This window comes from Durio zibethinus, chromosome 23, assembly GCF_047325235.1.
Source record: "Durio zibethinus cultivar Kanyao isolate XHJ-2024 chromosome 23, ASM4732523v1, whole genome shotgun sequence".
NCBI lineage: Eukaryota > Viridiplantae > Streptophyta > Magnoliopsida > Malvales > Malvaceae > Durio > Durio zibethinus.
In genome coordinates this window covers 7,361,355-7,378,310 of record NC_143184.1, presented here as the reverse complement: position 1 = coordinate 7,378,310, position 16,956 = coordinate 7,361,355, and the positions used below count along the sequence as shown (strand labels likewise).

Here is a 16,956-nt window from a genome sequence, read left to right as displayed (position 1 = left end):
TTTTCACAAACTTCACTTATGAAATTTCATTTAAAATTTGTCCCAGTTTCATAACTCCACTAATGGAGTTAAAAAACTTCATTATAAAATAATTTCTCTTTTCATAATTTAACTTTAGATTCTAATTTACATATTAATGAACATATTATTATAACATAGGGCTAAAACTTAAGTGACTTCTTTCTAATGTGAAATTTATGAAATTTATATTGGAAGTGATTAAATTTTAAAATAAAAAACTGATGAAACTGATAGAAATTAAGATATCTTTGTTGAATACATAAAAGAAAATATAGAAATTTCTAAAAAAATGACATCTATATACATAAATCTTACCTGATAGTAACTGAAGCAATGAAATTTTTATTATCATTTTCTGTTAATTAAAATACCTACTTAAAATAAAATGTAGGTTAGAAATGGTAATTAAAATTTAATTACTTCTTATATAATAATTTATTTCAAAAATTCGTCAACCTATATCACTTTTATTATCAATTTAGCTTTCATTTAAAAACTTCATGAAACTTTTACACTCTGCCAATAATATAAACTTGCCACTGGAATATGTTTAACATTTTAAGGAACATGTTGCAATAATTAATAGTCTAAAATTTTTGTGCATGTCCCTTTAATTTCCACAAAAAAAAAAAAGACTTAGAAATGTGGGATTTGAGCTTGAAAAGCTTGTTTTGTGGAAGTATGCTATATTAAAAAAAAAAAAAAAAAAGAGAAGAAGAAGAAGAAAAATATAGGCTGGTAACAATTAGGCTTTAAAATATCAGTTTTATGACACACTTTCAATCCTATAAATAATTAAAGCTGAATTTTGCATTAGTACTAAGTAGTAAGAACTAATTGAAATGAAACTATGTTAGAAGAGTTAATATGGCAAATTAATGTTGATCTAACCAACTGAAATTAATATATAGTAAGATGCAGCAAACTGGAAATGAGTCAGTTTCTGAATAATGAGAAAATGCTTGATGACACTTAATATTTTATTTTCCTATAAAATAATTCATGACCAAATGGCTGAATAAAGGAGAGGATGCCAATGGTAAAAAAAATCAGTGAGAAATCTTGGATTCATGTAAGATAAGTAATTAATGAGAAAGCAAAGGTAGGAAAAAATAGGGAGAAAATGATGGGAAAAAGTCGTATGCTTTTATAATTGATAGGCTATAAAGTATCCAAATTATACCAAAGGCATAATCAGGGGGGGAGTTTTTCCTGGGAGTCTATTGTAAAAAACTGTAGGATTAACAATCTTGATAAAAATGTAAAAGAACCATCGCAGAATCTTGTTAAAGACTTTAAAAAAGATTATTTATCCCATTTAATTGTTGTTTTATTTTTTAGTGCTGTTTAAAGTTCAAATTAATAAAACTGATAAGCTAACTTAGTTGGTACATGTAATTACATTTTAAAATAACATATAATAGGTTTAAAATTCAAATCCCACTATTTTTTTTATCCTAAGATTGCGATCTCTTTTGCATAAAAAATCCAAATTAATAGGATTAAATTTAGCATGTGGCTAGACAAAATAACCTGCAGTATTACTATTACTGCATGTTGAAGATATTCTATTTCTATATTCCTTGTAACTAAAGAAATTGTATGTTTCAGGGATTGTGTAAAGTATTAGCTTCTCTTGGCTTTTTCCCATTTTTTTCTAAAAACTTTTGTTTGTATCATACATACATACATACATATATATATATATATATAAATATAAGGAAATTTTGTTTTTTCAGCTTTCATTAAGCTATAGTACACTATTCTTTCTGTTGGGCCTGAAGATATTTATATATTTTTGGTCTAAAGAAAAAAAAAATCAGGAAGGAAACGCAAATCTAAGATTGGTAAGATGCATGTGAACCAAAGGAATCATTCCATATAAGCACCTTTGAACCAAATTGGATGACAGCCCTAAACAAAAAGTTGAAAAACAAAACTTAAGAAACATATATGCAGGGTCCTGGTTTTCATGAAACCGGAAATAATAATAATAATAATAATAATAAAGGAGCATATAATGATAGATTACTTGGACCCATATATATACCTCTACAGCTCTACTAACTTAGATGCTTTTATTGTTTATTTTGGCATTATTGAAAGGAGAACATTCTACTTATAATTTTATTTTATTTTTTTTAGTTTTTGAGTTTTGGGTTTGTTAATTTTTGTGTGGTTGATAATTGATAGAAGATAAAACTAAATTACAATTTGATGTACACTCGTGCCAAACAAAGAAAAAAATCAGATCATTTTCTCTTCATTGATCAACCCAAAATTTTAGAAACCCAAGAAAAACAAAAGAAATTAGGACTAAATCTGTAAAAAAAAACTCAATTAACAGGTAATGACTTCAAATTGTATGTAAATAAAGGCATATAGGAATAGAAATTACCAACAACTATACAAACAGTTTATAAAAAAAATCCCAATATCTCACAGAGATTGTGCAAGTTTCTTCACCTAGTACTCACTTTCTGTTTAGAAACTATTTCAGCTGGCTATCTGCTCTCTACCGAAAATATAATACTTTCCATCTTAGACAATCATCTCATCTCTGAATAAACCTTCTTTTTTTTTTCTTTTTAACAATATGTTCCTCGGATATATACATATATATATATATATATCTTTATTCCATATGTGTTGATATAATTATAAGAATATATATAATTACTCAGAGAGAGTAGAAATCGACAATTTTTTTCATCACTTGTACCTGGGTGGTAAGGCACTTTATGTAATGTGCAGTCTCATCCAACAAGTTGCATAAATCCATGGCTTCACCACCGGGAACAAGCTCTCTAAGCTCATCTGCTTGGACGACAAATCCAACCTGATCTTCCCCAGTTTTTGTGGGCTTGTTTTCCTTTTCATGACTTGCTTTCTTCCTTATGGCTTGATGAGAAGTAGTTGTACTAGTCTTGACTGCTGATCTTCTGCCTGAAGAGGCTTGACAATAAGACCGGCTTCGAAGCTTCCAAAGCATAGCCCTACTCCAGGTTCTCCTCGACCTGACCGAGTTAGCCATGGACTTGTCAGCTGCAGCCTTAATTCTTCGATAACGTTGGAAGATCTCTCTAGGAGAAGATGATGAGATAGGTTTCTGAGCATTTATTTTAGTCAGAGCCCGAAGGAACCTTCTGGTGAACCTGGATTTTAGAGAACTAGCGTTCAGGTGTTGAGGGTTCATGGGGGACATATATATGAGCTGAAAGTAGATATAAAACTTATAAGAGAGACAAGTAAGCTAGCTAGGGTTTTGTTTTTTTTTTTTTTTTGGGGGGGGGGGGGGGAGGGGGAGGGGGGAATATGATATGAAGATGGAAAAGAGGTATAACTAACTGTCGTAGGCTTTGCCTTTTTTGGATGGATCAGAGGGACAAATGAAAAATTAGTTGGTGTGGGAATTGAAGAGAGATTTTGTTTTCTGACACAGAGGGGCCAGTTGCCCAGAAGTTATCACAAGGACAAAAGCAGAATTTTAGTTCTGACTCCTCTGACACAGTATCTATATAGACAAACCAGACAACAAGAAAGACAGAGATGTGGCTAGGGGAAATTTCAAGAACAAAAACATGTGAGGAGAAATGAGGAAAAGGAGAGAATGAAAGAAAGAAAAGAATGAGAGAGAGAGAGAGAGAGAGAGAGAGAGAAATGAAGGGATTGGAAATGGGAGGTGTAAAAAGGAAGGAGACTTAGGAATCAGCCTTTGATATATTTTATAATTATTCCTCCTATTATTATAATTGAATTACACGTTTCTGCTTTCGTTCTCAGCTTGGGTTTTTGGAGATGGAAAAGTGAGTTTTGTGGGGCTGAAATAGCCAACCACCATATGAGCGCACATGGTTCCATCTTCCCACTTGGATTGTGGGGGCCTCTCTCTTTTATCTCACTCATTTTGCTCTAATCTCCTATATTTTTTTCTGTTGCGAGTCTTTTTTTTCTCTGAGTAATTAAACTTTGAATGCCTTATTTTTGCTTATGTTGGAATATTGTTGGTATGTTATCATCATTTCCCCCAATTTTTTCTCCTTTTTTTCGTTATCAATTCGGAGAAATACTGATAGAATGACAGTGAAGGGGGGTGATTGATCGATGGTTTGGAGAATACGGTGGCAGCATCAGTCGACATGGAGTGATGTACTGAGGGTGGCGATGTCGGCACCAAGGGCCAAATCACACAGACTAGACGGAAAGGGTCATGTGATCATTAGTTTCTTCACGATATATATCCATTACTCGATCGTATGAAGACTCAAATTTGTCCTAATTAACTATCCCATTCAACCCACTGAAAAGTTTTTCCATCAGAAAGTTGTTGACCACTCGATGAACGGTTTTAATTTTGTTGTTAATTACAGTATGCTCTTGTTGATTTTCAAATGAGAAAATATACCACATTCATTCAAAAGGGTATAATTTTTTTTTCATAAGAATCATGGTCATTTTTATTTTGATTTCTGCTGTTGCTTCTACTATTTTTATTTTTGTAGGTTAGTATAATTTTTAAAATAATGATAAAATATTTACCATTCTCGACTTCTGTCTATCATAGATGTAATATTTCTTTTATTTTTTTTTCATTGTACCAATTAAGAAGCAGTACAACTATACTGCACTGGGGACAGAAAAAGTAAACAGAAGTTACAGAACTGCTAACTGCTAATGAAAGTTCCGAGGGAATGGCAACAGTTTTACTAATGTTTTTCTAATGTTGTTCCCTTATTTTCTTTTTTTGGTTGGATACCCATTTCTTAACATAGGGGGGCCTTCCTTGTTTCAGTAGTACAAACTACAAAGAGCAGCAAAGCCTTGTCAGATACTCAAATTGGCATTTCCCTGCAAAGAAACTTAAAGTGAAGCTTCAGAGTCTATTTCAAATGGAATAGATCGATCTTGGATCCTAATTTCTATTAACATTTCAGAAACACAAAGATATATATCAGAATCAGATAGTTGAATGTGAAGTCTTCTCCTTGATATATATATATATATTTATACACATATTATATGTATGTATGTATGTATGTATGTATGTATACAGAATATATATACCTGAAGGCAACTTTGGTGATATCTTTTGTTAAGGTACAATACTTTTTTAAACAATAATATTGAAGATTCCGAAGGGCATGAGAGAAGAATAAGATCTCTAGCTATAGTCCCCCCTCCCCCCCTCAGTACCCTCCCACCTTTCTCTAGTATTTGCCCTTTTCTTCTTCCTTTGTCTCCTCCTGCTGATCAGCCTGTCATGAAAAGAACAATGTTACACCTGAAACAAGCACATCCTGGAACTTTCTTGATGCGACTAATTAGAAGAATGTTGTAACTTAATATATCCGAAATCTATTTTCATTAAATAAGAAAGAGGGCATGGCTTTTCTGATCTTATAAGTTGAGAGAATCAAGCATTAAGCAAAGTGAAATTCTCTCAATCTAAAGATATATATATATATATATATATGTTTATATATGTCCATTGATGAGGAGGAGTTATGGATCAAGGTTTTCCCTGGACCACAATCAAGTGGGCGCATGTGTGAAGAAAGTGACAACTGGTTTTGCTTGATGACAACTTGGAACTGATTGTAACCTTCCAGTTTTCATCAAGTTTTTGCTTTCATTATATCATCTCCTTTTAATTTCATATATATCGTTAACCTTACTCCAAAGTAAGTTGCTAATTAAAGGTGAGGATGAGAGAGAGAGAGAACTCGGCGTACATGCGCCGCCACGCCTTGGGTTTCCGCAAAACCGCAAAGGAGAAGGCCAGAGGATAAGGACCAGTGGCTTTGTAGCCGGAGAGCTGGTGGCTTGCTGATTTTTTTTCCCTAGGGTTAGGGTTTGGTTCACCTCCCAAACAAAGAGTGGGTGACGGGTGGGTAGGCAATTGGACTGGTCTAACTGCTAGGATTTCAAGTCACGAGAGACGATAAATTAAAAGGAGGAAAGAGAAAGCAAACTAACGACTTTGATGTGATGTGATTACTTTTCGTTTTTGCATTAAAAAAAAGAAAGAAAGAAAGGAAGAAAGATTGAGAAGCAAATTTCCAATGCGGTTGACAAAACTAATGGTGACAGAATCATTTGGTTTGCCATCATGTTTTGTTCTTTCACTTCAAATTCAAACAATGCGAAAACTATTTAAATAACAAAGTTCGAAGTTTCAATTCTAGTAGCTTAATCGGTCGATGAATGAATATTCTTTAAACTCACTACTACTATTATTTTCATCATATGTAATTAATTAAAAGGAACATAAATAATTAAATTGACTGGAAAAATAGCAAAATGACACACATGCAAATGGATCAAAATGCAGGCTGATCAGATGGATGAAGCCTGCAGGGGGGAGATTTTTTTTCTTCTGTTTTGTGGGTAGCCTTCAAATGGTAAAAGAAGAAGAACATGGTGGGGCTGGGTTTGCCTATAGTTTGATATGCATCAAAGCTTTAGAATTAGACTCTTTAACCACCTCATAATTATGCTTTGTTTGAGATAAGCAGCATCCACATGCATGTCTGCTTTGCTTCCCTTTTTCTTTTGTTTAGGACCACTATTTTTGGCTTATGACTCCAAAACAGGTGTCATTCTAATATTAAAACTCTTTAACCAGTTTCCCTTGTTTTGCTTTATCACATTCATTTTATCTAGTAAGTGTTCATTATCTAAAAAGTTTGTGTGTAATATATATAATACCAAAGACTTAAATTGGATGAATTACGCAGTCTTAGCAAAGACTGGGTCCAGCTTATCAAATTCCCGATGGCTACACATGTATATATTTCACTATTTCAATGGCTTAGTCGTGTTTATTTTATGCTTGAGATTATCAAGAATTAAATTTTGATCATTAAAATTAAAAATTCAATACTCTTAATAAATTACACCACTATAAGCAACAATCTACGTTGTTAATTTATTTTACATTTATTTGTTAAACACTATATGTTTGGGTGGAGGAAATGATCTGGCTTGTAATTTGTAAATAAACCAAAAGTCAAGGACAAGTAATTTTAAAAAATAAAGTTAAAGACAAATAATTTGTGTGTCTATTCAAACACAAAAATTGAGACAATATATAAATGGTGTCCACTTTAGCCATCTTCTCAATCCTAATGGAAGGTCAAATTTTATTAGCTTCCAAGTTTTTGGTTGGTTTAATCACCAAAAATAGCTTACTAACTTAAACTATAGTTAATTACTAATATAAACTTGTCCATGGAATCACATGAGCTCATGGTCTAAAGCTACTTTGAGAAATTTGGTAGGGGACTGCTGTTGTCTTCCTCACTTCATTTGGTGTGGTGTGGTGTCCGTGGAGCGAAAATTGACAAGTCGTTTCCAGCTGCATTTTTGTGGACCATGTGGCGATGCCCAGCTTTGAGGGTTTTGAATAGGCCAGTCCAGAGCTCAGGAATCTGGCATGAAAAATCAGATGGAGTCGATCAGCTCCGCTCATCTGTCCTTTTAAGTCATGATTTTCTTCACAATCACATGTCTCCGTTGTGCCTAAGGTTACATTTTCGATGAGCAGAGAACATGAGGAAAAAGTGGAAAGAGATGGCATTGCCTTACAAATTACATTCACTTTAGAGCAGCAGACATAAGATACAGATAGTTAGAAGAGCAAAAAGAAGAAAAAAAACGGAAATATGCTATTCACATATGCATTTGCTTTTGCAAAATTTACTTGAAAACCCCGATTTCTTTAATTTCGTGCAACAATCTTAGCAATCAAATTTAATACAAAACGAGAGTGTGTATGAAGAGAAAAAAAAGAAGAAGAAACAGAGTTTAAGCTCCCACCTATACATTCCTGTTCTACTCTACTGATGACTCCTATGTTAAGTCGTCAATTGTTGAATTTGAAACCGTCTCCAGTTGGCTTCCATTTTCAGTATCAGAAGTTGCAGATGGTTTCTCTTCAACGGGTTGTTTCAAGAACCAGTACATGATACTTGCAGTCAACGTGAGGATGATCTTTTGATTTACCTGAAATGATGTCCCCGTCATGTTATTAGAAAGGAAAATCAAGTTCCATATTGCATTATGGGATGGAGCGACTGGTTCAAGTTTCTTGGTAATGGGAGACGAATCCTCCCACCAAAGAAAAAGCAGGGATAAGAAAGGAGAGAATTCAACAGCTTATTGCAGGGGATATTCAAAGGTCAATTGTATCCATTTATAGCGTCAACTTTCAGTTACTCCTCATGTATTATTCTATTTGTGCATGTATGCACGCAATTTCACTAAGTATCTGGCTTTATCACCATTTCCCTGGGAAATATAATGGAAAACCATAATGCGAATAAAGAAATCCATTCAAATCCCATGACTCTACCAAATGTGTTTCCTTTAGAAAAATAAGAGGAAAAAGTTGCATCTACGGGAAAAAGATGCCTCAGTTATGTCTTCAGGAAGCCAAAATATTGAGCACTCAAGCTTCCTCGCAATACTAATGATGTAGGTGGCATTCATCTTTTTCAGCTCATCTGCAATGCTCCCAAGATGGAAGGAAAGGGGATAAAATTACTAGGTTCTATCAAAGAATGAGTATAATTTATGCAGGATGTACATACTTCAAGAAGGTAAAATAACGCTTCTAAGGGATAATGGGACTTTATAATTTAGCTAGTTTCATTGAACTAATCTGGAATTACAGGCTTTGTTGAGTGTTGAATATAAGTTGCTTGATGTTGAAAATATCAAAACCAAGTAGCATCAATAGAAGCATGGCACATTTAGTATGATTTATTTTGTAAATAAAATATAGAAGAGTGTAAACTTGAAGAAACTAGGGTAGCTAAAATTTGAAGAAACAACCATGTCGTATAATGCACAACTTTCGCAAGTCAAAAAGAGAGAAGAAAAGGGGGAAAAAACTTAGACACAAAAACTTTATCAAAGAACAATAAGAACATACCAGTTGCTACTTTTGTAACAAGACTCCAATTTACAGATCTAGGCTGAACAGCACTAAGAAGCTCAAGGAAAAATATGCCATCTGACAAGTTATTGTCCTGTAAAATGGAAGTTGCAATGAGATAAATAAACTGCCATTTACATGAAAGTTGTTATTTCCTAGAACCCTTTCACTAAGTCCTGTTTAAGTCATTCATGCCTCACTTGATCCTAAGCAATGCTATGATTAGAACTTAGAAGGGCACCCTTCTGCTAAACTCATTTTTAATCATTAACAACAAATAAAATCTTTCTGATTGTATTTTTCTGGAGAACAATAATGGCAATGAGGAAATCCAAAAATAGATGTTTAAATTAATATAAGCTGTGACACTGGCTTTTTATGTGCAACGAGTTTAAACGTCATGCCCAGCAAAGGCTTATAAAAAGAAGCATCAAGTGTGGTCTTTATATATTAATTTCACAAATAGGTCATGACTTCAAATACAGAGACTTAAATCACATATAATTAAGGGAAACTACCATTTAAAGCCATCTATCGAAAGAGTACCTTGAAACTTTCCATGCGATTCTGGCTTCCCGAATTGCTTACTTTGGTATTAGCCCACCTTAGAATGTCCACATCAGTAATTTCATTTCCATGGGAATGGAATCTTAGGTTCTTCAGAAGTTGGAGAATGTTGTATCTCATCAATTGCCACAAATAAGCTGAATAGAAAAACCAACATTCTGTCGAGACAGGACTAAACTACTTCCAATACAAGTTCAAGAATGCCACAAAAGTATTTGAATTGCTTTCACAACAACAATGGAAATTCTCATGGCAGATAATATACCCAATATTAGTTTTTTATTTCCTTGCACAGTGTCATTTCCAGCGACATTAACCAGGGAAAATTTTAATTGTTTCCCTATTTTAAGCACTTGGTTGGAGTTTTCTACTTTCTTAAATGGCAACTTAATAGGAGACTTGTTTGCAACCCTCCCAATTAACAATCCCAGGCGACACCTTGTCAAAGGTCTCTACAAGTATGCACCTGCACAGCAGCACAGGAAAAAATTAGTCACTTCATCCTTTCAGCATCAAAATAAAAATGAAAACTTAAAAACAGGCAAGATTTACCAATTTCAAATGTAGGATACAAATATAGTTGTGAGCCATCACAAGGTTTTTATATAGAATACTTAAAGATATTTCAATCTAGCAGAACCACATATAGTTTATTAAAATGCTGGAATTCGAAACAGAAACAGGAACAATAGTAAAAGTTTTCACTGTCCAGCAGAACAATAGTATAAAGATATTTAGGCTCCTTTTGCTATTTGCTTTTTACTTTTTTGCAAAAAATGAATTGAAAGCAAAAGGAAAAGGATAAAAAATGAATAGAAAACTAAAGCCAACTAGACAAGCATCAACCACCCCAACTAGACAAGCATCAACCACCCCAACTAGACAAGCATCAACCACCCTGAGCCTTACTTTTTTCAAGAGCTCGGATGAAACACCATGATAGAATTTAGTATGGTTTATGCTCTTGTGATCATACGAATATTATTTACCCATTTCTGAGATCCTCAAAGACATTGTTAATGTATTTTGAATTTTCAAGGCTATTGATCGAGAACTGAAATACTCTTTCCTCTCCAGAAACTTGAGCATCATCCGGTAGAGTTTTAAGAAAAGATATCTGTTTTGTTTCAGTTGAAAGGCCATTCCTGCAAGTAGAATGTAGTATTTAGCTTTTACATCTTTAACTCGTTAGCTGTTATACTAAATGAAGAAAAACATCATTAGGCATCAATTTGTATTCTTCTGCATATGTGAAGCATTCAAATGGTTTTTTCACAGTTCGTATTCCACCAATTGATGCCACATAACTCAGTTGATATAATCTACTAGAAACATATGGAGGAAGAAGATGAATGCATAGGCACAGAGAATAAAACTATCTTTGTAAACTTCAGAAAGTGAAAAACCTGTTAAGTACCAAGTCAAACACATCTATAATTTCTATACAAAAGTTTTGATTGGTTTGAAAATTTTTTGTACAAATTATTGAAAAGTTTCTAAACATAGAAGTTGCGTTAGAAAGAATGTCTGGGAAGAAATTAATAAATCTTTCCTATGCCGCCATATTGACCATATGATATATGTAAAGGAAGATAAAAAGTTAACATTGAACTGTAAATGTTCAAAGTACAAAAAGGTATTCACTTTATATTTAAATTAAAAATCATCGCTGGAAAAAGGGGTGCTCTCAAGTTTCACCTGTGCTGGAAAATATGTGCTACAAAAGCAAGATTAAGATTTAGGGAACCGTCCACAATATCTTTAGCAGTTAAGTATCTCTTGCATCCCATCCTATCTGCATGTTCAAGAACCAACTTTGCTCTCTGTAATGGATCTTTGAAAACCAAAGTGGAGTAATTACCGTGCTCGGGTGCAAGAACATTTAAAAGGTGCACATAAGCTTCTACATCCTGCAGGTTGAATATTATATGATCAAAGGTGGATAAAAATAGGTCACCATAATTATTGCAGCTTGCGACTAAAGCCAAGCCACTGGTTTTATCTACTGTTGGCATAGACAAATTGAGGAAGCAAAAGCATTATATATGGTAAGATCCCGCTTTAAGTATTTAGTTTGAGACTAGATTTTTATGGTGGTTTTAAGAAGTCTGAATTTATATTAGATGCTAGCTAATGATGTAAATAGGAAAAACAGAAAGGGGTTAAACAAACATCTAGTTATAGTGTTTATGCTGGTTTTTAGGAGTAGGACATATTTCAATATATGAGGATATTACACAACCATAAGGGAAAGATATTTGATGGAAAACTTAAAAAGCTAAAATGAATTTCTACTTTACCTTTACATCAGTAGAGAAATTTGTGACTATTTTCTTGTATGCAGATTTCTTCAGTTCAAAATTCATCCACCTCAGTAAGATCTTCTCTGGTGGTAAACTCATCAATTCTTCCACATCCTGTTGGTTTAAGCACCGGTAAATATATTCCAAAGAAGTCTATCAAAACCTACAAAAAGCATCAAAGTTCTGTCTGATTTGTTGAAAACTTGAAGAGGAATGTAAAAATGAAATACAAATTTGAGACATGGTGGGCATTCTAAGAAGAAAGCATGATTCATCCCACAAAATAAAAGAAATTAGTGATTTCATTTTCCTCAAAATTTTACTTTTCTTGAACTGTTCCACAAACCAAGAAGCCAAATGAAATGATATTTTTATGAAATAATATCTTACCTTACTATCATCAACAAGCTCCACCAACAAAGGTGTTTTCTTCAAGTTGAGGTCTGCCAATAGTTGTATCTAAAATAGCATAACCATTAGAAAGATTGATCAATGGCTTCATAAGTGGCAATGTTGCAAATTTTTAATTAATTTGGAGAGCCAATAATTTGAGAGATCAAGTTACCTTAATAATTTGAGAAATCAATCCAAGCACAAAATGTCTCTCCAAAAGGAACCATAAATGATATCATTCTCATCAATCACTAGCAAAATCCAAACTTTTAAATAATTGCAGTAATAAGTGATTAACTCAACATATTCTGAGATAGAAAAAAAGCTAGATTGGAACAGCAATTTTGTATTTTTGTTTAGCATTAGTAAACAGATAAATTAGGTTTTACTTGGGTAAGCCCCAAATCTTTTAACCCCATAATTCAGCCTGATAAAACGTGAATAGGTCTAAGATCACCACATTAAGATTACCCCACTAGACATCCAAAAGTGAACGGCTAAAAGAAAATAAAAAGTAACCGCTAATGAATGACCTCAGAACTAGGGTACTAGAGGGAATCCTCTTCCTAGTCCAAGCCAAATATGAGTAGCAAACTAGCAATGAGCTTTCCAACTCCAATTATCATGTTGAAAAAACACTTTGGAAGCACAGGAATAGCTTTTAAAATTGCTACATGGCTACAGCTCAGGGCATTGCAAATACATCAATATCAATGACGCATGCTTTAAAAATAATTGTTTATATCCAAAAGTCTTTCTTAAACTCAAGTGAAAATCCAACCATCAAATAAACCATTTCTATAATACCGCAGAGCAACAGTACATCATAAGCATACCCTTCCTTCAATGAAATCTCGTGTCCCTATGTTGACTACAGCGCAGCCAATAGCCTTGGCAGAGTTGAGACTTGAGACATAGAGTATGATTTTCATTTCTTTCCCATGGATTGAGTAATCTCTTACTCTTCCTTCAATGAAATCTTGTGTCCCTATGTTGACTACAGTGCAAACAATAGCCTTGGCAGAGTTGAGACATAGAGTATGATTTTCATTTCTTTCCCATGGATTGAGTAATCTCTTAGTATTAATAGCCCTTTCGTCAATCGTTCCAGGAATTGCTACATTTATAAGCTTGCTGCATTTGTTTTGTACAAAGGAATCAAAATTTTTGCATCCCATAAGCACAAAAACAACAAATTCAACAGCTTTAAAAGTTGAAAGAATAATTTACCAAAGAAGAACTCAATCTTTAACCATCTCAAAGAGATCACTGGAGGAAGGATTAATGCGTAAAGTATTTACTTAAGAACCCATCTTGAGCAAGATAACTATTGATATGGGCAACGTAGATGCCTTTTCGGATTCGCTTATGGTGTGAAGCAGATTAGCTGTAGCTGCCTTTAGGAATGCTGATGAGTTCTTTGCTGGACTTCTTGTTCTTGCAGTTGCATGTGCATGAAGTTTCAAATAAACCTATCCACAAAAATCCCAATCCCAATTATTTCAAGAAAAAAAAACTGATAATTCAACTCTAATTTGCATTTCTCCTCCTAGTCTTAGTTAATCTTCTAAGCATCTTCAGAATTCCTTCCTTTTTTGTTTGGATAATCAAAATATGTCACGTAAGTAAAAAAATAGATTAAAAAATGAATGATTGATAGTATACTTTCTAGAGAAATTAAAAAAAAAAAAAAAGGAAAAAGAAAAACCTTTCTAAAAAGTTATATGTGAAATATTGCTACTATAAAAAAAAAAAAAAGAAAAAAAAAAACAGAGCAACCCATATTCAAATTTTTCATAAGCTAAAATTTTCAGGAAAAAAATAATCAAACAAATTTAAAAAATTATTAACGATCAAAAAGAACATTGAAAACCAAATTATTAAAAAAAAAAAAGAAAGAAAAAATGAATAGTTTGTTTACTTACATGAGTTTTTAAGCTACGAAGCTCGACTTGAGTAAACTGGCTTTGCAGCCATGGATCTGAGATCAGAATGCCTACGTAACCAGACTTTTTTTATTTATTTTGATCAAAATGTAATAAATAATAATATTTTAAAAGAATTTTGTTGTTGTTGTTTCTCTATTTTTCTGGTTTTGGTTGCTTTTTGAGCAGAGAAATAAAAATCAGTGAAGAAGGGAAGGGAAGGGCGGGGAAGGGAAGCGAACAGTAGTGGGAGTCGGAGGAGCTGTCAATGAGTTCAAAGTTGCTTTTCTTGATAATTAAAATTATGACCATTTTGTCCTCTCATTATCTTTTTATTATTAATTATTATTTTATTTTAAAAAATGAGCAGTATGTGTAGGCCAGTGGGCCCGTTTTAGCTTCAACCCACTTGGAGGGATGGATATGGCGTCCAGTCCAATATGCTCAATTTTATCATTTTAGAATTAAAAATTTATTGCCTAATTTGTCCCTTAAAACTTGTTTGATTTGAACTGTCAAAATAAGAGTGTTCCAAAAAATTTCTTTGCTTTTCGTATGATTATTGCTTTATTCACAGCAGGGACCCAAAAAGATTAATAACAACTATGATTTTTAAAAGACATATATAGATATGAGGAATTAAAGATTAATAATAACTCCTTGAGTCACCTTTAAAATTCTTGTTTTGTTTTTTCATGGATGTGATTTTTCAAGGTAAAAATGGCTTATCTTTTTATTCTTTACAAAGAAACAAGAGGGGTATATTGTTTCAAGAAAAAAAACAAAAGTCCAACAAAAAGGAAGAAATTAATGGATTTTGACTCTGACAAAAGATTAAGCCAATGTGTGCACATGGTCGTAATGAGGCCGGTCATGAGCCACGTAGGGGCGGCTGATTTCTATTTCTATTTCTATTTTCCCCGTTGAAAACAGGTTGTGAAGCGCAAAGAACAAAAAAAAAAAAAAAAGGGCCATGTGATGGGAAGCCAAGGAAGATGTTTTTTATACAAAAGAGGAGAGATAAATAAAGGATTATATATGATTTAAGTTCAAATTTATTCGATATTATTTTTTTAAAATAATATATGAATTAATTTAATTAAATTTAAAATTTAAAATATTAATAAAAAAATTTGTGAATATCTGTTATTATTTATTTGTTGAGACATAATAGTCAAAAGCAACGTTAAGATGAGAAGACGCCTCCGTGTAAGCATTTTGTAATTTTTCCTTTTACCTTCTAAATATTAGTTAAATAATTAATTTCTAGAGTGATATTTTTAGCATCACTGAAGTATTATAAATGTTCAAAGTTTCGTACATTGTTTTATTTGATTCTGAATCTCATTATATATCAACCTCTAAGATGAATGAGGAAGATCCATCATCACATCCCAATTAGAAGATCTTCGATCAGATCAACTATGATGCTAACTGCGTCAGCAAAAAGTTGATGATAAATCTCAGTTTCTAACAACTTATAAATAAGAAAAAGCACGCTGAAAGAGAGAGAAACAGGACAAAGGAAAGTGGAAATATTAGTGACATGCAAAAATTTAAAACCTCATAAGGTTATGAGAAAATCATTTGCTGCATGGCTGCATGAGATTTCAATTTCTTTTTTTTTTCTTTTCAAAAAAAGAAAAGCCTGAAACATAATTTCAATGCTATAACCAAAATAATCCACTACTCAAAGTCAAATCGCAATCTGGCGTTTTGTTCCAATAGAAGTACTGCAAATGTGAGCATAGAACAATCCATCTGCCATTATCGCAAGTAGAACAATCCACCTGCCATTAGTTCTCACTTCTCACCCTTTCACTCGGATGACTAAATAGTTAATTATTTCAAGCACGCCTTGAGACTTGACAATAGATTTGAAAAGACGGCTCATGTGGGGTAATTTCAACTTTTTTTTTTTTTGATTGGTTGATCAAAAGAAGATACGGGGGGAACAAGAAAAGACAGATACAACGGTGGCATGAGATGACGGCAAAGGTTGGGCAATGGTGGGGCGAACCAAAAAAGGGCGGGCGACCAATCCATGGAGAGGCGTGGTGTCAAATCCGACTTGGTGAGAATTCATTCAGATTACTTGCACAATATTTGCTTTTGGAAAAAAGTCAAAACTAAAAGGCAAGAAGGGCGAAAACATGATAATTTAAAATATAATATAAAAATATGATAAAAATAATATTAAAAAATAAAAATAATATTATTTAAAATTTTAATAAAAATTATATACGAATTTAATAAAATAAAAAATATATGTTTTATATTTTTATATCGATATAAATTATAATATATAATTTTTATATAAAATATGATATAAATATACGAATTATTAATATTTTATGTAATATAAATATACAAATTATCAAATGATATAACGAGAAAAAAGATTTTGTAAATTATTGAGGGAATATTCAGCAATACTAGCTGTGTTTGCTTCTACTGCTCAAAGCATTCAAATCAATACCAAAGTTCTTCCCTGATCACCGATTCCCTATGTTATACAATGCCTAAGAAGTGATCTTTCCTCACATGGCAATCCGCCATTGTTAACTGGATTGTGAAACTTCATTGTTAGCTGATTCAGGATGCAATAAAACTATGATTTGGGTTACATGTCATAAGGGCTTGATTTGTTTGACGATTGAAGATTTGATTAACAAAGATCAATGAATTTCACAAAGAAAATAAAGATTAAAAAGATCTTAGGTTTCGGATATGGTTGGCTTTGTTATCTATTGTTTGCACATATCATCAACCTAAACCCAAATTTCATGTGGTTAACGGTTGGCCCATC

At 32.8% G+C, this 16,956-nt stretch overlaps 1 protein-coding gene and 1 pseudogene across 2 annotated transcripts; both read right to left on the bottom strand.

Annotated features, from left to right (window-relative positions):
• Nucleotides 1–2,331: 2,331 nt before the first annotated feature.
• LOC111314447 (transcription factor IBH1-like) lies at nucleotides 2,332–3,709 on the bottom strand. The gene has a single exon (XM_022915823.2). It carries the CDS (start codon nucleotides 3,224–3,226, stop codon nucleotides 2,702–2,704), a length of 525 nt encoding a protein of 174 aa, XP_022771558.2. The 5' UTR covers nucleotides 3,227–3,709; the 3' UTR covers nucleotides 2,332–2,701.
• A 4,009-nt stretch (nucleotides 3,710–7,718) lies between these two features.
• On the bottom strand, nucleotides 7,719–14,432 carry LOC149512170 (fimbrin-2-like; annotated as a pseudogene). The gene is made up of 12 exons (XR_016332449.1): nucleotides 14,148–14,432; nucleotides 13,453–13,694; nucleotides 13,059–13,356; nucleotides 12,395–12,473; nucleotides 12,220–12,288; nucleotides 11,827–11,992; nucleotides 11,225–11,436; nucleotides 10,516–10,671; nucleotides 9,792–9,992; nucleotides 9,506–9,663; nucleotides 8,957–9,053; nucleotides 7,719–8,525 (listed from the first exon to the last, which is right to left on the bottom strand). The product of XR_016332449.1 is annotated as a fimbrin-2-like (transcript).
• Nucleotides 14,433–16,956: the final 2,524 nt, after the last annotated feature.

What these genes read in the sequence shown, in the direction of transcription:
- LOC111314447 (XM_022915823.2), bottom strand. Translation starts at nt 3,226, where the DNA reads ATGTCCCCCATGAACCCTCAACACCTGAACGCTAGTTCTCTAAAATCC.